Consider the following 26,524-nt stretch of genomic DNA (forward strand, 5'->3'; position numbering starts at 1 on the left):
TGGAAAAGGGAATTAAGTTAAAACTGTTGGTACAGGGCAAAAGAATGTTCATTCAGCTAGGTATTAATAAACTGAAATTGATGAACTGATTTTTCAATACAATAAAGATTTAATGACAATAAAGCAAAAATGGGGGTGGAGTGAAGGAAGTGGTTAAATGATGTCATCATAGTTTTAAGCAGAATCCTAGGAACTCCCATTCCCTGACTGTTTCACACATGGAGGCTTACACCTTACTTGATGCAGGCTGTGTAAATACCCTCATTCATTAGGGCTTATAAAATGACATTTCTTTATTTATGGCTGTGCTGGGTCTTCATTGCTGTGCAGGCTTTTCTCAGGTTGCGGTGAGCCGGGGCTTCTCTTGGGGTGCTCCCTGGCATGGTGTCTCTTGTTGGGGAGCACAGGTTCTCGGGTGCACAAGCTTCCACAGTTGTGGCAGATAGGCTCGGTAGTTGAGCCTCTCAGGCCCTAGAGCACAGGCCCAGCAGTTGTGGCACACAGGCTTAGTTGCTTCTCAACATGTGGAATCTTTCTGAATCAGGGATCAAATCTGTGTCTCCTGCATTGGCAGGCAGATTCTTTACCACTGAGCCACCATGGAAATCCAAAAAAAGACATTTTCATTATAATTCTTTAATGAACTCAAATATTTTCCTAAAGTGATCGACTCCATTCAGCTACTCTTTGTATACTCAAAGGCAGAGTTTATATATATAGTAAGGCACGATAAGCACATGAAATCTTCCCTTTTGTTTAGCCATTCTATAACTTAGACCAGTTTATTCCAAAAGTCATGAATTACGGGTAATGTGTATTGACTGTTTGGCTGTCTGTCCTATACTAAGTGCTCGGAATGGATTGGATTATTTATAGTTTACAACACTTAAGAGTACTTTACAAATGAGGAAATTGAGCCTTAGAGAGTTTTCAGTACTTTGCTGAAGACCTCACGATAAGTTGCAGAGCCCCATATTTGATCCCTCCAGGTATTTTTATTGTAGAACAAGTTCTTAACAGTTATGTCACGTTTCTTTTCCCCATTCTGTGTCTATATATGTTAAGTAGATGTTTGTCTCCATTTAAGTCATTTAATGGAAAGGACAAGATAGGACCAAGTAGAGAGTAATGCATTGTGTTGTTAGAAATCTGTTGGTAGACTAATATGTGGTCACTGACAAAGGGAACGTAGTCGTAAACTGCATTTTCAGTCTGCCATACCTGAACAAGTTTTTGTGATCTGTCGTCAGACATCTTTTTAATCAGGTAAAGCTTAGCATCTTTGTGGTTTTATCAATGTCTGAATAGTTTTGCTTTATGAAAAAAGATTTGGTGTGGATTTGAGAATGTTCGAGAGATGAATTTTCATAAATGTCAATTTCCATTTTTCTGCTATGCATTCGATTGGACCAGTGGGGTTTGGATACCGTTTGGTAATATTTGCTAGACTGTGATCTAGATGGGTATGTATTAAGGTAGAATGAGTTAAATCTTATGCCTTTCATTTGGGGGTGGGTGGGAGGCTTCTGGTCTTGTATGTGCCTGTTGTTATGACTTCTTGTTCTTGTTTAATATGCCATATCTATTTGTATGCCCCTTTTCATTTACCTAGTTCCTTTGCCCAGTCTAGAAGAAGGTGGGAGAAAATCAAGAAAAGATGTTTAGCTTGTTAAACTTTTTCTGTAGAATAGCAACTCTGGCACTGGAAAAGTTTGACTCAGCTCTTGCCATAAAGGACAAAGGGTTAAATTGAAAGAAAGCATGTTTTGCTCCCTGAGGCCAAGGCATTGTTTTAAAACTTTCACATGGAAGGTCTGGGAGTGTGGCAGAGAGTGTAAAATACTTGAAATTCCATGGTTCATCTTAAATGAATGTATGGGAATTTTGTGTTCTATTCCATTATATGTTTAACTAAAGATAAAAACTTTAAAATTACCTTATCTCTTTGAGTGCCCTTGTCCTAGAATTAACATTAAGAACCCAAGCCCCAAGGGGTAGCCCCCAAAAAAGCCAGGATTAGTTTGCCAGTAATTGTTGTGTACTTCTTGATGAATCTGTGTTCTTTACTAGTGATTAAAAGCATTAGTTAATGAATTTTTGAAATATGATTAATTGAGATAATTATTTTTCCATTTGATATGAGAATCAGTCAAAGGATAGAGCAAAGATATACAAATAAATATGGTAAATATAAGTTGCATGATAAAGTCTTCATGAAATAGTTTTGGTGGTTTTATTTATATATATATATATATATATCTCCACTTCTTGATGAAAGTATTTGAATAAATCTTGAATTCATTTCTTAATGTGTGCCTTCTGTAACATCTCTTGTCTACCTTCAGGTGAGAAGCCATTTAAGTGTGACCAGTGCAGTTATGTGGCCTCTAATCAACATGAAGTGACCCGCCACGCGAGACAGGTTCACAATGGGCCTAAACCTCTTAACTGCCCACACTGTGACTACAAAACAGCAGACAGAAGTAACTTCAAAAAACACGTGGAGCTACATGTTAATCCGCGGCAGTTCAACTGCCCTGTATGTGACTATGCAGCTTCCAAGAAGTGTAATCTGCAGTATCATTTCAAATCTAAGCATCCTACTTGTCCTAATAAAACCATGGATGTCTCAAAGGTGAAACTAAAGAAAACCAAGAAGCGAGAGGCTGACTTGCCTGATAACAAAATCACCAGTGAGCAAACAGAAACAGAGCAGACAAAAGTAAAGGGGGATGTGACTGGGAAGAAAAACGAGAGGCCTGTAAAAGTGGAGAAGAAAGAGAATGTTTCCAAAGAGAAGAAGCCTTGTAGTAATGCCTCAAGCCAAGTGACCACCAGAACGCGCAAATCTGCCATGGAAGCTAAGGAAGTGGATGTGTCCCCGGGAAACAATTCAGAAAAAAGCTGCAAAAGCAAGAAAAGCAAAAGGAAGGTGGAAGCTGAAGCCCATTCCTTACAAGAGCCTGTTAATGATGAGGAACCTGTGACAAAAAAGAAAAAGAAGGCAGAAAGCAAATCCAGAAATAGTCAGGAAGTGCCAAAGGGTGACAGCAAAGTAGAGGAGAATAAAAAGCAAAACATTTGCTTGAAAAACAGTACAAAGAAGAAAACTGTGAGAAGTAAATCCTGTAAGAAAAGCAGCCAGCCTGCTCCTAGGAGGCCCACTCAGATGGAGTCTGCTCAGGTGGGGTGTGTGCAGATGGAGCCGCTGCCGTCTCCTTCTCCTCCCCCTCCCCCTCCCATGGTGTGTGGTGAGGTCGAGGCTGTCCAGAAGGGGCCTGTTCACATGGAGCCATCTCCTCCCATGGAGCCTGTTCAGGTGACCCCTGTTCAGATGGAGCCTTCTCCTCCTCTTCCTCCTCCTCCCCCAGAGCCTGCTCAGGTGGGGTCTGTTCAGATAGAGCCTCCTCCACCCCCTCCCCCTGTGGGGGATGCTGAGATCGAGGTTGTTCAGAAGGAGCCTGTTCAGACAGAGCCGCCTCCTCCCACAGAGCCGGTCCCCAGAAGGTCTCCTCGAAAAGATAACAGAAAGGAAAAGTCCAGCATGCTGAGTGAAATGGCACGGAAGGAGCAAGTGCTTATTGAGGTTGGCTTAGTGCCTGTTAAAGACAAGCAGCTTCTAGAAGAAAGTGCCAGTGCACAGGATCTCTTCCCACCATCACCACCCCTGCCAAAGGAAGAGTTAAAAGGGGAAGAATCGGAAGACCAAAATGTGTTCCCTGCAGGCGAAGGAAATAAAGAAGCCCCTCTTGAAAAAGTGGGAGCAGAAGAGGCAGATAAGAGTCTGGCTGGTGTTGCTGCTGTTATCAAGGAATCTGCCAACACTTCATCCTCTGAACAAAACTTGAATATGCCAGAGGGTGAAACTTCAGAGGATAAACCTCAGGCTGAAGCTATGCTGTGTGCAATGGAGACGGACACTGATGAGAAGCAAGCAGAGAATTTCCCCAGCAGAGACTTGGCAGTTGAAGAACCAGTTTCACCACCGCTGCCTTCTCTACCGCTAGAAAAACATGAAGCCGTGTCCACAACTGCTGTGGCATCACCTCCTGTCACCGTGGCAGTAAATGAGTCTCAGGAAATGGATGAAGACGAAGGCATCCACAGTCATGATGGAAGTGACCTAAGTGACAACACGTCAGAGGATAGTGATGATTCTGGATTGAACGGGGCTCGGCCAGTTCCACAAGAGACCAGTGGGAAAGATGGAAAGGATGCCTTGGCTGTCAAAGTGGCCGAAGGAGATTTCGTTTGTATCTTCTGTGATCGTTCTTTTCGAAAGGAAAAAGATTACAGCAAGCACCTCAATCGCCATTTGGTCAATGTATACTTCCTTGAAAAGGCAGCTCAAGGGCAGGAGTGATGAAACTCTGGTCAAGGCTTCAGTTCTTAGTGTATAAGGTCTCTGACATTTTATACTCATTTGGAGTAGTAGACAGCCTTTTGTTTTTAAAATTAATTACTGTCCAATCCTGATTTTTAAGTGGCACTCTTTTTCTTAGGATTCTGTGTACCTATTGATGTACACATTTTAGTAAATCCAAGGGAGTTAGTATACTAAACCAGCAGTCATCTAAACCTGTTAGCTGTTTAAAAATATTTTTATCTTTTGCCTTTAACTGAACCAAGGATGCCAAGGTGGTGTTAGAGCATTCTGTCACTGTTCAGCAATAACTTGTCGGTTTTTTCCTCATGTCTGTCTTCCGGTTCACTTTAGTTTATTCTTCATTCCTTGTTTAGCCCTATAAAAATTGGCTTACTTAAATAGCAAATGACTTGAAGAATTTGCCTGCTTTATTTAAAGTTAGCACTTTAAAATTGTGTTAAAGATGAGAAAATACATTGAATTTGAAGAGAAATTGTGCCAGCAGTAGATGTTCTATCAGTTCAGGTATTTACTTCCTGAGTTTTGATCAATAGGTATTTCTTATTTGTGTATATGTTAATTGTCATAAAAAACACTGATTTTGGTGTGTTTTTTTGTTTTGGTGCTTTAATGGCTTAAGATTGCACTTTTAAAATCTATGCAGTTACATTTTTTTTTCCCCTAGAACTAGCATTTGTGTTGAACAGTAATACTTTATACATATATTTGCATTTTATGTTTTCCTCTTTGGAGGGATGCTTTTAATCTTGTTTGCAAAGGGCAGGTTTTTTTTTTTTCCCCTCTTTGCTGCAATTGTCTTGCAGAATATTATTGTGTGCAAATTTCTGAGCAAATGAAATATGTAGGTTCAATTCATATATATGCCAGAGTCTGCATTTCAAATGTTATTTATTTTAAATGGATGTAGTGAAATCATAGCTCTCAGTTTGAGCTTTACAATAAATAAACCACTAGGTCTATATTGAATGGATATTTATCTCAAGTATCAACCATAAGTAAACTTTTGACGTGTCTTAGTACATCTACTTCCTAAAAGTGCAGTGTTAAATCATATCTTAGAGGAAAACCTCATTCGTAGATGGTTGTTGTTTATGTCTACTCCGCTGAATAAAGGGCTGTAATTTTTATTTGGAAACTGCAAATCTGGAACTAGGAGGGCTAAGTACTCCTTCTAGTTACACACAATATGAGTTTGTGAGATTCCAAAGCCATAGCTGTTATACAGAAAACCTAGGATGAGAAAGGTAGTATGAGTGCTGGTAGACCAGCTGCTACTTCCTGTGAATACAGTAGAAAAGGCTGGTGAAACTGAAGTTCAGTCCAGATTTTAAAAATCACGCTTTCTCAGGGATTTCCACCAACTAGTGGGTGTCCTGGCTGTTCCTGTGACTTCCTTTTTCTATATGTGAGGCCTCAAATGAGTTGTAGCTATTCTGGTGTTCCTATGAGGGTACTTTGTATGGAAGAGTATATACTCCCAAACTTTGTTGGTAGATTCTTTGGCCAGTCACCGAAGAGCATGAAAGAATCCAGCAAAGGATTTTTCTTATTGATAGCAGTTACTCATTGTAGTCCAGTAAAGTATGATCCCGATAGGGAGCCTTGAGTAATTTCAACCCTCCCATATTCTTTTCTGAAATTACCACTTTATATTTCATTTATTTTCTTTTGTCTGATGATGTCTGAGAAAGGTTTCAGAGTTTGGCAGTGCAACGTGAAAGATTAGGAAAGGTATTGAAGTATTGGTGGGAAACTTGATAAAAAATCATAGATTGAAGTTTGTTAAAAGACATTTGAACTTGGAATTGACTGGGAGGCCAAAGATACAAAGAAGCAGAAGACTGTTTCAAGACATGAGTAAGTTGTGTGTTACTGATGTGTGTTTTGTGTGCATGATGGGGATTTGTAAATGATGTTGAATTCTAAGCTCCGACAATCACTGTCAACAGAAGATCAAGCTGCAAATATTTATGTTTTAAATTATAAGGCTAGTTAAACCTTTCTAACAACTATTTTTAATGTTCATGGGTACATTTTATATGTTATCTTTTAACAGTATATGTGAAAAAATTCATATTAAGTACAAATTGCTAACTGGGAATCAGTTTGGTAAAGAGGTTTTGTGGATTCTTTGATACTTCAAAAAAAATTTTTTTTGACTTCTGGGGAATTTGGTTAATTTTCTTATCTAGATTTTAAGGCTAGAATGCCAAAAGCGAACATATGAAGGAAATTAAAACCCTTTATTAAAGTGATCTGTGAAAACATTGTTACTGGAAATTGAGTGGACTTGAGGCCTTTCTTCCAGAAAACAAGGACTTGATTGTCAGGCCTATATTAGGTTCTGAAACTTAATGCCATGTATTTGTACTTATAAAAAATTGTTTCAATGAAAAGTATATTAGTAATAAGAACTTCTGGTCTAGTTGGGAGTTCTTCCATTTAAAAAAATGTGATATTTACGTGGAACTGTTTTGAGTCTTTTTGTTTTCTCAGTTTCCCCTCCACTGGATAGGACTGAAGCTAGAATTTTCTCTTTTAATAAAGGAATGAAAGGTGAACATGTTATTTGTAAGTTGATATTTAGTTCTAGAGCAAAAGTTGAAAGACTAGAATATGTTATAAGCCTAATCCTAGGTAGCCTTATAAAAATCTCTTTTAACTATCTTCTGAACCTATATTCACATTGGTTTTTAAGATATATTAATTTATATATTTTTTCTCTTCAGAGCTGCTTCTGTGGGGCTGTCCCCCTCTTTTTTTTTTTTTTAAATTGAGGTGTCATTCACAAAGGGCTGCATTTTTTGAAAGATTTCTTACAACTATGGCTGGGTGTTTTACTCTAGTCTTGCAAGAAGGGCCATTCTGACTTTATTGTGACTTTCAAAGTGACTTCTGAAGTCACTTTGAAAGTCAATTCTGAAGTCAAGTGGTCTTTAACTTTGGGGACTATTTTGCATGTAAGTGCTAATTCAGATTTAAGCTTGAGTCATCGCATATCATCCCATGAATATTGACAATGGACAGAATACTTTTCCTATAGTTTCAGTTCTAGACTGAAAAGCTTGGGAAGAAAGTTCATTTTCTTTTTTGCACATATCAGAAAAATAGCTACTGTGCAGAGTTTCCTTGTTGACCTCAGCAGGTGAACTGGACTGCTAGTTTTAATTCAGACTAGATTGGATGGCTTTTAAATTTTCACGTGTATACATAGGCTCTCCCCATTTTCATCCGCATCCATTAGTTTTTGAACTTTATGAACTGGCATTGAGACATTACAACAATGTTTTGTTGCACCAACTTTTGTTAATTTTTACAGTGCAATACATGTTATTTTTCAGAGACAAACCAAAGTTTAATTTCTCAAGGTTCATGCTGTTTACTTCAGCAGCATTTGATGGAAGATCTTTTATATACATTTGTAATAGATGAAAAATAAACCAGACTGCAAATCCTTCCTCTTTCTTTTTTAAAGCAAACCATGTACCAAGTTTTTTGGTTCAAATTGTGTAGGATAAGTTAAATTGCATTCTGTTAACCAATATGCATATTTCTGTAAGTATAGTTATGTTGAAATAAAGTTTTAAAACATTTTATGGCTTTGTTTATTATTGGTATATCAAGTCAAATTTATTTGGCTGAAATTATGTGTATTAGTGATTTTCAAAATCTTTTACCCATGGTAACAATAACTCAACGGTAAGTAGGAAAGATTGTGGCAGACATTGTCCTTTGGGCTAACAGTCCCAGTGGGTAGTACTTTCAAGCCTGTCTTTCTATAATTTGTTTTCTGGGAGGTGGAGCTGAAGGTCAGGGAGGAAAAAACCTGCAGACGATGTATAGGAGGTTTTCCGTAGTAATTTCTTTCTAACTACAGGTCCCTTTTATTGTTTTAATGTACAGGCCCCATCATAGTTGCAAGCCTGATATTAATTTTGACTCATAATTGGGAAAAGATGTACTGAAGAGAAAATTAGAAGTTACATTGAATGTTCACTAGTTTAAGGATTTTATTGTATTCAATGGAAATCAGAATATGAAACCCATGAGAAACTGACACGCCATGTTCTAGTAAGATTCTGTTTCCTTTGTTCGTGGAAATATACAGTTGTGCTGTATGTTGAAGGCTTAGATATTTCTGTGGCCTTTAGAGAAGAGGGAGAACAAGTTGGAGAAACATGAGAACAACTGGATTGCATTTTGTCTTGATGCATCAAGTGACCTATAAGATTGTGAATCAGAAAAGAATGGATTTTTCTTGGTGAATTGATGAGCAATTCACCTTTCTCCTCCTGTAAGACTCTGTCAGCAAAAAGAAAAATGAATTTTCAAGCATGTATTTTATTGGCATGGTTGAATCAATAACAGGAAGTGCAAAAGTTTTCTGCGTGATGCAAGGATATATGGGGAATTTATCATGAATATATAAATGTTACTGATGTGTGACTTAGTTTGTTACCTTTAAGTTATCAGTGTATTTGGTTACAAGTATGTTTCTCCTGTCCTTTGTTACTCCTTTCTCAGAGGTTCACCTGTTATAATTTTTTACTTGTATCATTTGTTTATCCTTAACCTCTTGCCATTCTTGGATTCTGCCCATCGTCTCACTAAGGGCTTGACCCTAGTTTGTAGGTAGAGTTAATGGTACAGTATTACGAGCTCCCCTCCAGTGTTACCTCACAGCTCTTATACTCAGCTCCATAAAGGCAGGTTGGCAAAGATGCTATTAATAATAGTAGTAAGAACAATGTACTGATCTTTAGTAATCGGGAAGTTTCAGTGTTATGAAATTGCCCTTTTTTTTAAAATCAGAGGATAATTGCTTTTTAATGTTAGTTTCTGCTGTACAACTATGTGAATCAGCTATATGTATACATACGTCCCCTCCTTGACCGTCCCTCCCATGCCCCCCATCCCGCCCCTCTAGCTGAGCTCCCTGTGCCACTAGTTACCCAAAACTGCCTTTTAAAAGGATTTTGATGTTCACTGTATTAAGTGCCCTGTGGCCCTTTTTAGAGTTGTGTTCACAATAAGCCTCTCTTCCTTATGATTGTAATTGGGTAAATTTTTAACTTTATTAAACCTGTTTCTTCATCCTGGAAATGGGCTAATATGGTCCTTGTATCCATAGAGTGGGTTTGAATCTCCAATACTTACTGAGCACTTAGTCTAGTGCTTGGGATGTAGTTTTAGTGTTAAGACTTTTCCCACTAGATAAGAGAGTAAATATCCTTACATATATAAAGTCCTTCCTTTATTTGACATGAGTAAGTTATATAATCCATCTACTTATGTGTCTTGTAAAATAGTAGAGTTTTAATGTTAAAGTGGTATGTGGGCTTTTGTGTCCACTACTTTACTCAGTGACTTAGTGATTGAACAACCATAGCCACAACTTTACTCAACTGTATTGTAGTGTCCATAAGAATGCTTTTGTGTTCATTGCTTTGCTCAAGCACCTAAAATAGTATCTGGCCCTTATTGCCCAGGCCAAGAATAATTGTGTGGGTGGTGTTTTGTGGTGTGTATGTGTACATTTCCTTGATTTCATCTAATTAATATTCAGTAGTAGTTGTAATTTTAAGGTTTTGATAATGCAGAAATCTCTGTTCATAGAGTAGGATATTTTTCTGAATCCATTAAAAAGTCAATGTAGCAGGAAATAGCAAGTTTTGAGAAAGATTTTGTTAAGAAACTGTAGCTAGAGAAAAGTTCAGACTTACAAAGAAATTGCAAGAATGGTATACCGTGAAATCTTGTGTACCCCTTTGGGATCCACCACTCATACTTCTTTTCTAGTATGTACGCATTATGTAGTGGAACCTGAGAAATTAAGTTGGAAGCATACCTCTTCATTTCTGAATACTTTGTATCTCTTAAAGATTAGGGCATTCTCTTATACAGTTACATTATAATGATGAAATTCAGGACTATAAACATTGTGAAGTCACTCAGTCATGTCCAACTTTTTGTGACCCATGGATTGTAGCCTGCCAGGCTCTTCCACGTAAGAATACGGGAGTGGGTTGTCATTTCCTTCTCTAGGATCAAACCGAGGTCTCCCACATTGCAGGCAGACTGCCATTTGAACTACCAGGTAATTCCTTCTTTAAAGATTAGTGTAGTCTTTAATCCACAGTCTATGTTCAAAGTGTGCCACATGAAATACTAACCTTTAACAGCCTCCCTGCTCCTATTCTCATCACCTTTGGTTGTCAGTTTTCTTTAATTGGAAACAAGTCCATAGCTTTTGTCCTTTACAACATTAAGAGTTTGAGGAGTACATGCCAGCTGTTAAAGAATGTTCCTTATTTGGAGTATTGTAATTGTTTCCTCATGCTTCAGATCAGGTCATGCATCTTGGCAGGAATAGTAAGTACTGGTACATTACATCAGAAGACACAAGATGCTGCTGCTCGCGTTTTCACTTCTGTTAATTTGATTAAGGTGTTGTCCATCATATTTCTCCACTGCAAAGTTATTTTTTCCTTTATAATTCTGTGGGATGATATAGTGAAACTATCTTATTCAACATACCCGTTGATTTTAGTATCTTACTGATTTTTGCTTAAATCAGTTACATAACTTGGAACTGGTATTCTCTATCAAGAACAGCTTTTTCACCCCCATAGACCTAGGTTCGTATTTCATGTACTGAGTTACTCACTTTACCCTATTCGGTAGTGGGGGATACCCTTCTAAGCTAAGTGAATTCTCCAGGCCAGAATACTGGACTGGGTAGCATTCCCCTTCTCCAGGGGATCTTCCCAACCCAGGAATGGAACCCGGGTCTCCCACATTGCAGGCGGATTCTTTATCAGGCTGAGCCACAAGGAACGCCTAGGAATACGGGAGTGGGTAGCCTGTCCCTTCAGCTGATCTTCCCAACCCAGAAATCGAATCAGGGTTTCCTGCATTGCAGGCAGATTCTTGACCGAGCTATCAGCTGCAAATTAAGATAGAGGTCCCTGCTTGAGCATGAGCTACAATAGTAGCTGGAATTTTGCCGTTTCTGGTGCACTAGTGTGGGGATGCCAGCAGGATTTTTATCTGCATGGAAGAACAAAGGTTTTTCTGATGTGATACAGCACATTTTACATACATGGAGAGTAAGGCAGACAAGTTTACCTAGTAGCAAGCATGGGGCCTTGCAGTTAACAGGAGCAGAGGCAGCTATAGTGACTGCATTACCCAGGGACTGGAGGGAGCCAAGGGCAGGAATCTGCACTGCTGGGTTAGTACCGAGATAGCCTCTTTGGTGGAGGTAGTAACGAACATGGTTTTTCTGCAGGTTAGTCGTGGCAGCAGTGGAGTGGTGAGACTTGCATGTTAATGCTCTGTGGTCTGTGTGCAGGAGTATGAAATTACACTAAAGGGAGCTGTTGTTGGAGAGGAAGGGACTGGCTGACTTCACATATGAGTAAGCTAGCCTTATTCATGATCCATGTGAGCCACCCTTGGGGATACCCGGAAATAATTGGGAAACATTTTGCATGGAACTGGAGATCTCACATGAACATGGCAGGAGTAATCCTTTTCTAAGTATCAAGCACTCTTCTGAGCACATTGCATTAACTCTTAATCTTCTCAACATTCCCAAGAAGTAGGTTGGTATTCCCACTTTGCTTCCTGCAGACAAGCAAACTGCCTAGTGTCACACAGTGTGGCAGATGTGTGCCACACTGCTTTTCTGATGAAGTGAAGAATATTAGCTGGGGAGATGGATGCTGTGGGAAATGGAGCAACTAGGAGGGGTGGTGAAAAGGATTTCAGCCTAATCTGAAGGTTCTCAATTTATTTTATTTATATTAACATGATACAGAGGGTACTCTAAGCAGCCTTCTCTCTATCATAATATCTAACCAGAAGCTAAACATAGCTTTTATATGCCCAGCAGACTTTCCTATGTTTCTATTCTTGTGTCGGTACCATACTGTTTTGATTACTGTAGCATGGACATAGAACAACAGACTGGTTCCAAATAGGAAAAGGAGTACATCAAGGCTGCATGTTGTCACCCTGCTTATTTAACTTAAATGCAGAGTACATCATGAGAAATGCTGGACTGGATGAAGCACAAGCTGGAATCAAGATTGCTGGGAGAAATATCAATAACCTTAGACAATCAGATGACACCACCCTTATGGCAGAAAGCGAAGAACTAAAGACCCTGTTGATGAAAGTGAAAGAGGGGAGTGAAAAAGTTGGCTTAATACTCAACATTCAGAAAAAAAAGATCATGGCATCCAGTCCCATCACTTCATGGCAAATAGATGGGGAAACAATGGAAACAGTGGCAGACTATCTTGTGGGCTCCAAAATCACTGCAGATGGTGACTGCAGCCATGAAATTAAAAGATGCAAGACACATTGTTATATTCACTAAGACAAAGCAATGTGGAAAAAAATGTTTGTCCTCTCCTTGAGAGCCCCAGACCCCTTTCTCCTCCTCAGGGACCCTGGACTTATCAACCTACCTAGTAATTGACTCTCAGCATGTTATACTGCATTTTCCTCAAGGTGGTGAACATGCTGAAACCTTGTGGATGAAAATGGCTACAGATTCTTGGCAGCCCTTCCCGTCAACTTGAGTCTCTGCTGCCACTGCAGCTTGCTTTGACCAGTAGAATACAGCAGCGTGACATTGTGCGATTGTGAGCTTCAGCCTGCAGAGGCCTTGTAACTTCTACTCATGCTGTTTTTGAACACCATCACCTGTGAACGAGCCTGAACTGGCCTACTTCAGGATGAGATCCTAGGTAGAGTGAACCATGGGAAAAGACCCAGGTTTCCCAGCTGCTAACAGCCATCCCAGCTGAAGTTCCTGACATGGGAGTGAGGTCTGCAAATGCATGACCTGTAGAGCGTAAGAACCACTGATCTGAGCCCAGATTAAACTGCCAGACCAAAGAATTGGGACAAAGCTTGTTTCAAGTCACTAAATTTTGGGGTGGTTAGTCACTCAGCAACGTATGTGGATGAGATGGTTGGATGGCATCACCGACTCAATGGACAGTCATTTGAGCAAACTCGAGGAGATAATGAATAGGGAAGCCTGGCAGGCTGCAGTTCATGGAGTTGCAAAGAGACACAACTTAGTGATTGAACAACACAACGAAGAATCAGAGCAAACTTGTTTAAAGTCATTGCTTTGGGGTGGTTAGTTACTCAGCAACAAATGTAGATAGAAGCCTAATTATGCCCTCAATGTAGTTTAAAAAGCATTTCCAATTGACAAATGAGCAACTGTACCTAGAACTTTCTGAACCCATGCTGAATTAGTGAGTTAGTGAGTAAATGGGACTGTTAAGCATTGTTTTCCTTTGTTGGGCAATCTCATCCAAATTCCCCGTGCTATAGACTTTGTGCTTACTTCTTGGAATTAATTTACATAATAGTTTTTTCATCCAATGAAAAAGACGTTTTCCTTAAGCAAGTATTTCAACAAAATATACTATCTGGTATTTAAAGAAAATAGTCACCATTTCTCTAATTTTTCTTCCTGTTGAATATTTAACCTTAAAGTGAACGATAGAAAGTGATAAATCTCTTCCAGCTAGATGTTAAATGTTGAGAAAACGAGATAATAAAAGGCTTCTAGTTGTGCCACTAAGATCCCCTTTTAGTGAAAGTCAGTAAGATATGAAAAGGAATAGGAAATAAGGTAAGTGCTCAAGGAGAAAAGCAAGGCCATTTTTTAACAATTTTAAGGCCAAATTAATTTTTTAAATAATTGTTTTTGAAGCTATTTGATATATGAATAAATAGAGACCACTAATTTTTTAAAATGTTTCTTTTTTAGGATAGTTTACTGGTGTATTTCTTTGTGTATTTGCATTCCAAATTTCCTGTGTGTGTAATTTCCTGTTAATCAGAATTGTGGGTCAGGATCACCACTCATGCTGTGATCTGTCCGTGGTACTTGGCAAAGCTCACTAGCAATGTGTAAAGATTCCTAGCCAGTCATGAAAGCACTTTCGATTTAAAACTGTCTGAGATGGTAAGACAGCACAGAATTCACAGTGGGACACAGTTTGGACAACACTGCTGAAGTTAGCAAAGGTGCAGCCCATCTCACACTCATATGCTAGCTCTGAGGAATATTCTTAGGCTGGAATTGTATATGGGAGGATTCAAAGGAAGCTTAAAGAGAGAACTAAGTGGTAGTAACAGAATTTCCTTGGAAATTCTGTCACTACCTTTGAGATCTTCAAAATGGGTTGCTTTTCTGAGATGTGCCCCTCCTAAGGTTGAAAAGTTCTCGCCTTTAGATTTGAGATGGATTCTAGTATATACAGGGACTGTTGTGTGGTGATTATAAAACTGGGCACTTATATTAAAATTGAGAACTGTACATCAAAAGGGGAAAAGGTGAAGTTTTACTGTATAATTAAACCCACAAGGTGCTGGAGCACAACTGCTTAGGTTTGTTTGGAATCACAGATCCATCACTCCTTAATTCTGGGCTAATTACATGAACCTTAGCTTGCAATCTCTAAATAACAATACCTCCAACATGGGGTTGTTGTAAGGATTCAGTTAATGTAAAGTGCTTAAAAGTGCCAGGCTCATTGTACATGTTTAAATAAGATCTGTTAGTAGTATTAAAAGACTATAAAGAAATAGGCACTCTGTGGGTTATTATGTGATCATAGTAACTATGAATAGCCTCAAATACAACTGTCCTGAGGTTCTCTCTTTAGGCAGGATAGGAAGAAACACTAGAAAATTATTGGTGCTACTAAGCAAATTTAATTCTGCTGTCTTGCTATTTTTTAGGGAAGGCAAAACCAACTACCAAAACAAAAAAGTTCTCTCCTTTTCCTAATTCATTCATTCATGCTGGCTGCTTTCCAGGGACTTACTGAAAACTTAGGAAGGATTTTGATAATCTCTTATGTTCAAAATCATCTGATGATGTGGTCTCTAGCACATGTGTGTGTGTGTGTGTGGCCTCAAGTTTTCTCAGCTCTACCAATGTTCCTGGCCAGAGGTACTGACAGTATCTGTGATTAAGCATCATCTTACACCTACCAGTGAGAATACCACAGCCAAATGCTTCCACCAGGTTAAATAGCCAGAAGGTCAATTCTGAGAATTGTTTGAGAAGCAAAAGGAAGCTTCTGAAAAACAGGAACCTGCGGCTCCAAGACATGGGTTTTTAAAGGATGTGTCTAGACCTAAAAATATTCACATCATTTAACTTCTGTTCTAAATGAGAAAATATTGATGGTCTTTGACATGAAGGGACAAAGTGAAGCATCGTTCCTATATGATGTTAAAATACTAATCTCGAGCCATTCCCACCCACTACCAGGCATCAGTGGGACAGACGACATGACAGAGACAGTAAGAGCAGGCAGAGGTGCTATCTGTTGGGTTCACATGAGCCCGAAGTCTGTTTTTATTGTTTAAGTGTCACTCTTTGACATTTGAGAGAAAACAATCCCTTGGGGAGAGCAGCCAAGAGAAAATGGAGCAGTCTGAGAAAGAATGGAAATGATTGTTGCTCCACAAGACACAGCCAGGTGGGAGGGAAGCCAGGGTAAATGATCAGAGGCCATCTACAAAACAGCTCGCCTCAGCTGGAGCATGGGGTGTCTACTCTGTGAGGCAGTAAGAGGTCTGCCATGTCTGGCGCCACCAAGTTAGTCATCTGCAGGAAACCAGCCTTGATTTCCATTTAGCAGAGAGTGTCTGAGTGATCAAGAAGCACACACAGGATTGCATCTGTGCTGCTCTTCTCGATTGTCATAGGAAGTGTTGCAAGTAACAGACAAATTAAGACACTGGGGAACTACACGGTAAAGCCCCATTGATTGGTAGGGCTTGCTGGTTATGGTGATGAAAAACAAAATGTGTTAAATATCACTTTGTCTCAGAAACTGAAGAAAATGCTGAGTTTTACAGAAGGGAGGAAAGATATGGAACTTTAAAAAGATAAAACTGCATTTAATAATCACAGAAGTCAAAAAGCTCTTTGATGGCACATTTTTTACTTCTAAGGTGTCATGAATACACAAGAGGTGACATGCTGAACACAAATCTGCAGAACCAAGTGAACGAACTAGTATAAAATTTGCTTAATCATTTTCTAGTCCCTCAAAACAACCCCTGTTCTGTGGACATGAGGGGGCTGTCCTGACACCTTACCATTAATATCTACTCTCCTGATTGCTGGGTGCTGCCACAGTATAAATGATTAGAGATAGGAAGTCATTCTTCATCCTGAGATCAGTGGATTAGGAAGTATCAGCTGGCTGATGCTCAGAAGCCAACACAGTAAGAGAACTTTCTTAAATCCACACTGGATCAATTGGATAGAGCAACTGGGCTATCATTCTGGGCTGCACTAGGTTGACTGAATGTGTTATAAATTAATAGCAAATCCTAGCACCGTCTCCACTGTCTATGCTCAGAGGGCCTTTTTCATCTGAGGTCTTGTAACCAATCTTTCTTGGCTTTCCTGTCTGCTTTTGCTGAGAATCATAAAAAGGACTGAGAAATATTTAGTGTCAATCCCTCATTTTATAGATGAGAAAATGAAGACCCAAAGAGATTAACTAACACAACCAGTAAAACGGAAATTTACCTAGTAAATTTTACTGTTTGAAACTTAGCAAGATATCTTGGAACACTTAGATATGCCTCAATCTAACCATAACCATTGAATATTAGAAATAAGAGAAACCTGAGGATATCAACTCTGAACATTTAAAAATGGAATCTTTGTCAAGATGTCTAATAGCCTGTAAGTTTTCAGGTAAATAACATCGTTAGTTTTTGGGTTCTGTATTTTTCTAAAATGCACATTTACCATATTATCTTCTTGTCTAGATTCAGGACTAAGCTACAAACTATGAACAGTACATAGAAATATAATGGTCACAATTTTAACTTGTAAAGTTAACAGTATTTCATTCTCTCCAAAATAAACTAGAAATCAACTACCAATCATTTTATCAACTTGGGAACCTACCACCCTCTAGAGGGTGGGTCTGGAAACGCCAGTGGGGTTCTCCAATGTCACAGTGAGTAATAAGGCAGGGCATTTATGCTACATGCTAGTGGCATTTAGTATCTAGGGATGAAGGATGCACATATAGTACCACCTTCCCCAATACGCCAATAATATTCACTTTGAAACATGATGAAAGTGAGATCAATGAAGTTTTTTTTTTTTTTTTTAACTAGTTTCATTTTAAAATACCATTTATCTAACAATGACTGACTTAGTGAGAAGGGGGCTAGAGTGTACCTGTTGACAGAGAACCTGGACTGTTAAGTTCATGGTAAACCTGAGTCTACAGGAAGTTCATGGGTCTGCATTTCAGGCCAGCCTACTCCACAAGCATTTATCTCAACACTGGGACCTGGGACTTGCCTCACCAATTCATTGTCCACAGCTCTAGTGCCACTTACTCAACTAAGAATACATAAAGGTACAGACTTCTGACCGGTGTAGTGTTTTATGTACAATGTTTACAGGCAAATGCTGAGAAAATAATTGAAGTGCTCTTATCCTTACAGAATAGGTCTCAGATACCAAAAAGATATAAATCATTTTTAAGATGTTCGGGTACTTTTAGATTATGTAAGGGAAACTTCTACGTGTTTTCCAGATTTCTTTCACTGTTTCTTCCCTTAAGTAATAAAAATCTGACTCTGCATTTCCCTCTACATCCTCCAGCTTCCCCATGGGGGGTTGTGGCCATGGAACTGTTGCCCACTGGACACTGTGATGTGGGCAACTTCTAGCTTTTCCCTTTTTTTCAGTAAGGTAGCTGCATGCTCTTCACTCTCTTCTTCTCATTGCTGTGTAAGGATGACAATCTTAGCAACCACCTTCGAGCCAGAGATGGAAGCCATGGAGTGTTCCACAGTTGGGTGCTTGGCTGACACCTTGAGGTACAGCCACTTACTCATTTCTTTTCATTTAAGCCAGTGTATTTTGGAGGCATTGACTTTCTGCCATTTTCTCTTATGCCAACTGCTAAGCTGCTCTTTAGATTCTAAATAAGAAATGCCATCTGGTCTCAATAACAAATACTAGTGGAAGAAACCTGAATGTAACAGAACTCCTTTTTAGGTATGTTTGAATCACAGATACGCACATGTACATACCCTACTAAAAAAAAAAGTGTTTATAAACTCAATTCATTAAAAAAGAGGCATGGTCCTTGGTAGTTTAAAAAGGGTGAGGGGGCTTTATTATAGTGATATTTAATAAAATGCAATGTTATGTACACAGTATATTCTACATAGTTCATCTTCAATGTGAACAGGTCAGCTTCACACAGCTGTTTGTTTTTGTTTTTGTTTTTTTTTCCTGCAGATTGTACAGTGCCAGAACTGTCCCTTGAGGTGTATAGCATCAGAGGTGCAGTCCTTAAACTTTGGCCTTACTGCTACCCAACCTATGTAGGCATACGACAGAATACAGATGGTGTTAGCAACCATCCTATTAAAAACACCAAACACAGCTCCAGATGGAGACCCAAGGGAAGCTACTGCTGTCTCACTCCGTTTTTTTTTTTTTAAAGCATACAATGCATTTGTGAAAATGTACAGATTCATTTTCAGAGTAGGTTGCATCTTATGAATACTCTAGCATGTATTTCTTAAAATTTTCAGTTAATGTCGGTTAAGGCAATATATATACATACATATTTTTATGCATAAAATACATATTTTTATACATGACTATAAAAATATGCTAAACATCAGTGTGTATGTGTTAGTTGCTCAGTCGTGTCCAACTCTTTGGGACCACGTAGACTGTAACCCACCAGGCTCCTCTGTCCATGGGATCCTCCAGGCAAGAATACTGGAATGGGTTGCCAGTTCCTTCTCCAGGGGATCTTCCTGAACCAGGGATGGACCCAGGTCTCCCACACTGCTGCAGGCAGTTTCTTTACTGTCTGAGCCACTAGGGAAGCCCAAAACATCAGTAAGGCTACATTATTCCCCTTTTGAAAAGTGCTTGGTGTAAAATTACCTGCAGAGGAGAACTTGATGTCAGCTACTGCTTCAGATTCCTCAAATCCTTCATCTAATGTGATGTCTCAAGCAACAAGAGGAGGAAATCCCGCCATTCTTTCTTCTCCACCCACTGGAACCTTCCAGTGGGAGGAGATGAAGTTATTTGGAAATTCAAATGAAACCCCTGATAACTCTAATATTAAGTAAAGCACTGATATGATAATACTTTACAGGTATCAATAATAAAACCCTTTTAAACATTAAACTATTGAAAAAGACCCTCAATCACTTCTAGATCAAATGAAAAGCCCAGGAGCTCTGTGACAGGATGAAGCCTATGGATCCCAGTGACAAGGGCCCCATGGCATCCATCTTGGTGGTCACCTCCAGACAGCAGAATCTTGTTTTATTAGCTTATACTGTTTTGACAGCCCTCCATAAAGCTTTAGACATAGTAACTGGGCAATTAAGGCAACAACCTTCCAAACACCTTAGTTCTTACAGGCCTAGCTAGACAGAAGTTACTCCCTGCATCATTAGAATTGAAGGGTACATGGCAAATGGGTAAGATTCAGCTCTGTGTTTACAAGTGTTTCCATGTATTGGAAGTATTAACAGATCTCTGTGTTAAGCACTAAGGACGCAAAGATGTTACAATATGGTCCCTGATCCCACAGGAAATCAGAAGGTGGAGGTAGCAAGTAAATCATTTATAGGGTAAGAAAAGTGATGAGAGTCATCTATTAAGTACTATGGTTGTGAAGAGAGTAATTAATGTGATTTGGTCAAGGAAAACATGAGCAGAATTTTGAAAAATAGATTACTCAGTGCAAAGGTATTGTGGGTTAGAATCATGTACAGACAAAAAAACTGGAAAAAGGATGATGAGTTCAGAGAACTGTAGTTTAACTGTGTAGAGTATGTTAGGTGTACATGTGTGTGTGTGTGTGTAATAGTGATGAAGCTATCAGTTGAGATTTCTCTCAGTAATGTGGAACTAACAAGGAATTATATGCAGGTAAGAGAAAAGAATAAAAAATAATACTTCACCTGCTTTGTATTTTGGAAAAATTTGTGTAGTGCAGGGTTTGTCAAGCTCAGCACTCATGACCTTTTAGGCTGAATAATTTTTTGGAGGAGGAGGCTGTCCTGTGTACTGCATGACTTTTAGCAGCCTCTACCCAGTGTCCATCAGGTTGTGAAAACAAAACTGTCTCCAGGCTTTGCCAAATGTTGCCTTGCGGTAAGAGTCAAGCCTGGTTGAGAACTACAGCTGTAGTGGGGTGGGGGTGGGAGGAGACAGTAAAACTGGAGTCTAGATTATACCTCATAATCTCAGAAAGCAGGCTACAGTTTGGACTGTGAGGCTGGTCTCAGTGATGAATAGGAGGCAGGATTGACTTTGACTTGGGAGATGAATGAAAACCAGAAGGCAAGGCAGAGGCACAGAGCAGCCCAAGAAACTGTCTGTATGATGAGGGGAGAGAAGCCTGGGTGTCGCTTTGAGAAGTATCAGTGAGTCCACCCTGAAGACTACACAGATACATGAAAGTGGAGCCTCCCCTCAAATCCTACATGTATCTGGAGCGTCAACTTTAGGCCCGTTATTTCAGTGGAGTCTTAATTTCACTCTGGCTTTTTTAGGAAGTCCAGAGAGAAAGAAGCATTTGCTTTTGATGTCAGGTTGGTTTTATCCTGGTTGAAAGGCAGGTGTGTGTTTTCACGTATTTTTAGTTGTCTGAGCATTCATTACTGTAAATCACATCTGCATTGGATGCACCTGGTATTTTTGCAGGAGCTATGTCCCAACACCCTCCTCATCACGACAAACACTTACACAGCAGTGACAGCGGTGTCCTGGCACTGGATCTTCACAACCTCATGGTGTGGTCACAACAGACAGAAGTAAAGGAAACTTGCCTAAAGTCACACAGCTTCACTAAGTGGTGGAGCAGAGTAGGATTTGAACCCAGCCTAGCTCCAGTGATCTTAACCATCATACACTACAGGCTAGCCAACAGTGTGTACACAGGTCTGGTTAAAGAACTATAAGCAGGCCCCAGTCTCTGGTGAACATGGAACAATTTCAGTGGCACAGAAAGGGCACAGCAGGGACTGCAGAGGATGGGAGGTGAGCAGCAGGAATCAGCTTGATTGTAAAGAAGAGGAAGGAGTGGGACACTGAGTTTTGTTTTGTTTCTGAAAGATCAGAGAAATTTTCACACACTGCTTAACAGGTCGAGGGAAGGATCAAGTAAGCAGGAGAGAAGACGTACGATAGTCTCTAAGTGTCTGTGATTAAGAACCTGGGAGGAGAGCTTTTCTACCCAGACAAGGGCTTCAAAGCTCAGCACTACCCACACGAGGACCAGATAATTCCCTGTTGTGAGGGGCTTTCCTGTGCATGCATTCTGTTTAGTGTCATCTCTGGCCTCCACCCACTACATGCCAGTAGCATCACCCAATTGTGAGAAAATCCAACGTCTCCTCACTCACATTATCCAGTGCAACTTTTTGAAATGATGTGACCCCTGGGCAGTTGAAAAGTGGCTAGTGCAAGTAAAGAACTAAATTTTAAAGTTTATTTAATTTTAATGAACTTATTGAAATAGCCACATGTTGGCTATTTAGCCACATAAGGCTACCATATTAGACAATGTCACCTAGAGAAAGCCCAGCTCTGTCAGTATCCTGGGATCAGTCCAATCCAACATCCCTTTTCTTATCAGAGCCCATCTCACTTTATAGCCAAAATCCTCAAGGTGAACAAGGTCAGGGAGAGCTAGCTGATGGTGTAACAAAGATGGTTCTGTCCAACAAAGGCTTTTTATCAGGGCTGTGGGACTACCAGGGTGTATTAACCTAACTATTCAACCATCAAAGCATGTTGCCTCACCTTCAGTAGTGTATGACCTGTGTGCTTCTTCTGATATATAGTATCCACATTGTCCAACAAAACAGGAAGAAAGTTGGAAGCCACAACTGTAAACCAAGCTGACTGGTTTCCCTTAAGAAAGAAAGAAGGAACATATTTTATACAATGAAAATCTACCAACCAATATAAAACTGAAATAAAAACAGGGTCTTAGAAGCACCTATTTTGCAATTATTACAGATGTTTCTTAAAGCCACATATTTGACGTTTTTCTGAACAAAGCCACAAGTCATATTGCATTAGTGAAGAATTCAAATGTTAAATCTGTATAGTAGGGACTTCCCTGGTGGTACAATGGATTAAATCCACCTGCCAATTCAGGGGACATGGATTCCATCCCCCATCCGTGGAAGATTTCACATGCTGTGGAGCAACTAAGCCTGTGCGCCACAACTACTGAGCCAGTGCTCTAGAGCCTGGGAGGGGTGACTACTGAAGCCCATGTACCCTAGAGCCTGTGATCAACAAGAGAAGCCCCTGCACTGCAATGAAGAGCAGTCCCCATTGGCTGCAACTAGAGAAAGCCCACACACAGCAACAAAGACCAGTACAACCCGAAATAAGTAAATAATAACAATAATAATAAAATCTGTATAGTATTCTCATGAGTAAACTCAAGATATAAAGAGGAAGACAGGAGTGGAGGAGGTGTAGAAAGTAAAAGAAGGATTTTCCTGAGAAACAAAGGACTAAAGCTACAAGGGAAACCTCCAAGACAGCAGACACTGCTTTGTCCCCTGGTTCACTGAACCATGTCCGCTGGTTCAGTGTTTAGAACAGTAGCTTGAACATTAGAGTATTCTAATTATTTCTACTGAAAAGTTACTACAACCTATACTGAATTTACAAGCACTGAGCTGATATGGAAGAGAAATGTGACCGAAGTAGGGAGAGAATTTTTTAAAAGGGAAGCATCCCACCATCCCCTGCTGGACATTGAAGGATACAGAATTAGGTGCCTGAAACATGATCAGACTTACAACTTTTCTGAAGATGAAGGAGATGGGTGCCCCAAGGCTAACGAGGCCAAGGGGAGATGGTGGCCCTGTCGATAGCTTCAGCGCCCTTGGCGATGCAATAATCGGACTCCAGAAGCGTATTGAAAAGAGTGGACTTGCCAGCGTTGTTGGCGCCAACCAGGTAGACGTCGCCGCGGTAGCGCCAGGAGCACTGGAGCGCAGAGATCAGCTCCTCAACTCCATAACAGTCTTGGCGCTGATAAGCCGCACGTCTCTGAGCACCGTAGGGATCTTGGACGGAATATTCGCATTCTCCCCATCGCGTGGCCGGTCCCCGCTAAGATGTTGTGGCCTTCGGTAGCCACGGGGCGGCAGGAGCCCGGCGCCGATAGTCATCCCACAGTCGCTCCTGGAGTCGCTGCTGGTAGTCGGGAGTGTCCTGGGGCATAAGGTCCACCTTGCTTCCCAGCACGATCAGCTGCTTGGGGCCCACCGGGCCGGGCAGGTGCAGCAGTAGGACGTCGGGCAGATCCAGCAGCTCCACCTTGTACAGCACCAGGGCGGGCTCCGGCCGCCGCAGAGCGGCGCTCACCACCTCCAGGAACTGTTCCTGGCTCACCTGAAGGCGCAGGGCGCGCCAGTGATGCACCAGCACTAAGCAGTATTGGCATATGGTCCGGGAGCACCTGCTGCTGCCTCTCCTCCCGCAGCCGCTGCGGCTGTCGCTCCTCTCCCTCCCGCCGCCGCTGCGGCTCCCACAGCTAGTCTTGGAGGGTCGGTTCCGGCTCCGAATCCTGGACGCATTCGGGGAACAGAAAACTCTCCTCCAGGTCAGCCCCTCCGGGGTTACCCCCAGTCGCCGTTGCGCCACGGGGAAGGCCACGTCCCAGACCCGCTGGGTGCCGGGAGGAGGAGTCGGCCGCGCATCTCCCCTCGAGGAGCGTCTCCCGGACGTCGTGGCGCACTACAGTGCGAGTGGGTCACCGCAGGAAGCCGCAGAGCAGTCCGCAAGCAAGGCGCGCGGGCAGCATAATTAATGCTGGAGAGGGCAAAGGGGGAGCCACCTGGGGCAGGAGCACTGTGGCTGGTGAAACAACAGGGACAGGCCAGGAGTACCTGAGAGCTGTCATTCGTCAGCGTCGCACTGAAGCTACTTCTCCCGCGTCGAATCGCGTGAGTTCTCTCGATGAAGGCTCTATGGCCCAAGAACCCATTTGAAGCGGAGATAAAGATATCGGGGACTTAAGACTAGAGTGGGTTGGAATAGGCTTGCGAGTGAGGGTCTGTTCATTTTCAGGCTTTTTCAGCGCGCCGCCGCTGGCACTACCCGCTAATAAAAAATCTTATTTTTAAAATCTTGTTTTTTATCTTTGGAACTAGGAGGAAAAAAAAAAGTTTAAAATCGAATGCCGCAGACTTATAGCCACAATAGAAACCTCTTATTAATACATCTTCTTGGCTTTTTCTCCCATGTGTCATTATGCGTGCTTGCTCAGTCGCTTCAGTCGTGTCCGACTCTTTGCGACCCCAGGCTTCACTGTCCATGGGATTCTCCAGGCAAGGATACTGGAGTGGGAGTCATTTCCTTCTCCACGGGATCTTCCCGACCCAGGGATCAAACCAGAGTATCCTGCATGGCAGGCGGATTCTGTATGGCTGAGCCACCAAGGAACCTTGTGTAATTATGTAACAGCACTAAAAAGCAATAACTTTTCATTGGCTATATCCGAGGCCGAGCGTGTAGGAGCGATCCTCCCGGTATATAAACAGCTTGAAGCGTCCGCCTACAATTTGCACGTGCGCAGAATTTCTAGCCTTTAGGAAACCTTAACCTACGCTTTGCGCAGGCGCAGAATTTATATTCCCTCCCCCGCCCCTTCCGCCCCCAGCGTAAGACGCAGAGTATTCTGGGAATGCCGGAGGCAGAGGTGCTTTCCTCTGACGCCGCCTGTGTGTGTGGCTGCTCGGCCATTCTGTTCGTGATTTTAAGAGTGTTGTGAACCGTTAATCAGTGTGTGTGACACACACAAGGGTACGTGAACATTCAGAACACTCTGCGGCGAGGGGAAACATGGGGGTCTGAACGAATGAAGGATTTGTGGCCTCCTTCCCGATCCAGGGTAGTTGGGTTCGATCCCTGGGTCAGGAAGATCCCCTGGAGGAGGAAATGGCAACCCACTCCAGTACTCTTGCCTAGAAAATCCCATGGATGGAGGAGCCTGGTGCAGGCTACAGTCCATGGGGTCGCAAAGAGTTGGACACGACCGAGCGACTTCACTTTCATTTTCCCGATCCAGGGTACCTTTTGGACTTCCCTGGTAGCTCAGGCGATAAAGAATCTACCTTCAATGCAGGAGACTCGGGTTGGATTCCTGGTTGAGGAAGATCCTCTGGAGGAGGGCATGGCTACCCGCTCCAGTATTCCAGAGAATTGCCTGGAGAATTCCGTGGACAGAGGAGCCTGGCAGGCTACAGTCTTGCGGTCGGAGGCGACTGAGCGACCAACATTCTTTCACTTTACTGGGCCGGTCGGACCATCTCCCCAGTCGTTTACTCACATTCTCCAGGCTGGGAAGGAGTCCGGGATTTTGAGAGGTGGAGGGTTCGGGAAACGCAGTCTATGACTCGGTCGGAGGGACTCTTTCCGTTGTATGCTTCTCGGTAAATCTGACACTCCCTTCGCGTATTGAAAATAGAGTACAGAAACAGGACAAATTCCGTTGTTCTGACTTTGATGCAAAGGGCTGCTTTCTTGATTTCCCTTAAGGCCAAAGTAATGGATTTACTGAATTGTTGAATTTTTGAGGGTCAGCCTGTGCCAGGCACTGTGCTAGGCTCTGGAAATACACCAGGGACAAAGAATGGGGCGGGCGGTGGGGATCAGGGATTGATCTGGTTTGACGTTTCTTCATGATGTCCTGTGCCTGTGTAAATTATCCTAAAAGATGACTTTTACATATCCTCTTTCCACAAGATGACACAGTTCTAGGTGGCACATGTTTTACTGAACACGGTCAATGTATCTTTTTCTTTCTTTTAATACGTAGAATTTTTTGTCATGTCTAGTGTATTTTCAAAGCTCCCAATTTCATTCTCTACAGCTGCTGTTTCAAAGCGTCGTTTTCGTCTAGCTCCTTATACCGTTTTCAACCCTTTCATTTCTCCTTATTCTCTCATTTGCTTCACGGAGAAAATAGATGAAGAAGCTTCAGTTCAGTTCAGTTCAGTCGCTCAGTCGTGTCCGACTCTTTGCGACCCCAT

At 41.3% G+C, this 26,524-nt stretch overlaps 2 protein-coding genes and 1 pseudogene across 4 annotated transcripts in view; 2 read left to right on the forward strand and 1 right to left on the reverse strand.

Moving 5' to 3' along the window:
• REST (RE1 silencing transcription factor) overlaps positions 1–7,981 on the forward strand; it is a 25,543-nt gene extending 17,562 nt beyond the window's left edge. For all 3 annotated transcript variants that reach the window (XM_027971022.3, XM_015096519.4, XM_060417146.1), the window contains one exon: positions 2,346–7,981. In XM_027971022.3, coding sequence (XP_027826823.1) covers positions 2,346–4,363 — 2,018 coding nt within the window. In that variant the 3' untranslated portion in view covers positions 4,364–7,981. The remainder of the gene's footprint in view (positions 1–2,345) is intronic.
• Positions 7,136–25,056, reverse strand: LOC101118448 (nitric oxide-associated protein 1-like; annotated as a pseudogene).
• LOC101111099 (RE1-silencing transcription factor-like) overlaps positions 24,199–26,524 on the forward strand; it is a 122,580-nt gene continuing 120,254 nt past the window's right edge. The window contains exon 1 of the mRNA XM_060417148.1: positions 24,199–24,436. The gene's annotated coding sequence lies outside the window, so the exon portion shown is untranslated. The remainder of the gene's footprint in view (positions 24,437–26,524) is intronic.

Source organism: Ovis aries, chromosome 6, assembly GCF_016772045.2.
Source record: "Ovis aries strain OAR_USU_Benz2616 breed Rambouillet chromosome 6, ARS-UI_Ramb_v3.0, whole genome shotgun sequence".
NCBI lineage: Eukaryota > Metazoa > Chordata > Mammalia > Artiodactyla > Bovidae > Ovis > Ovis aries.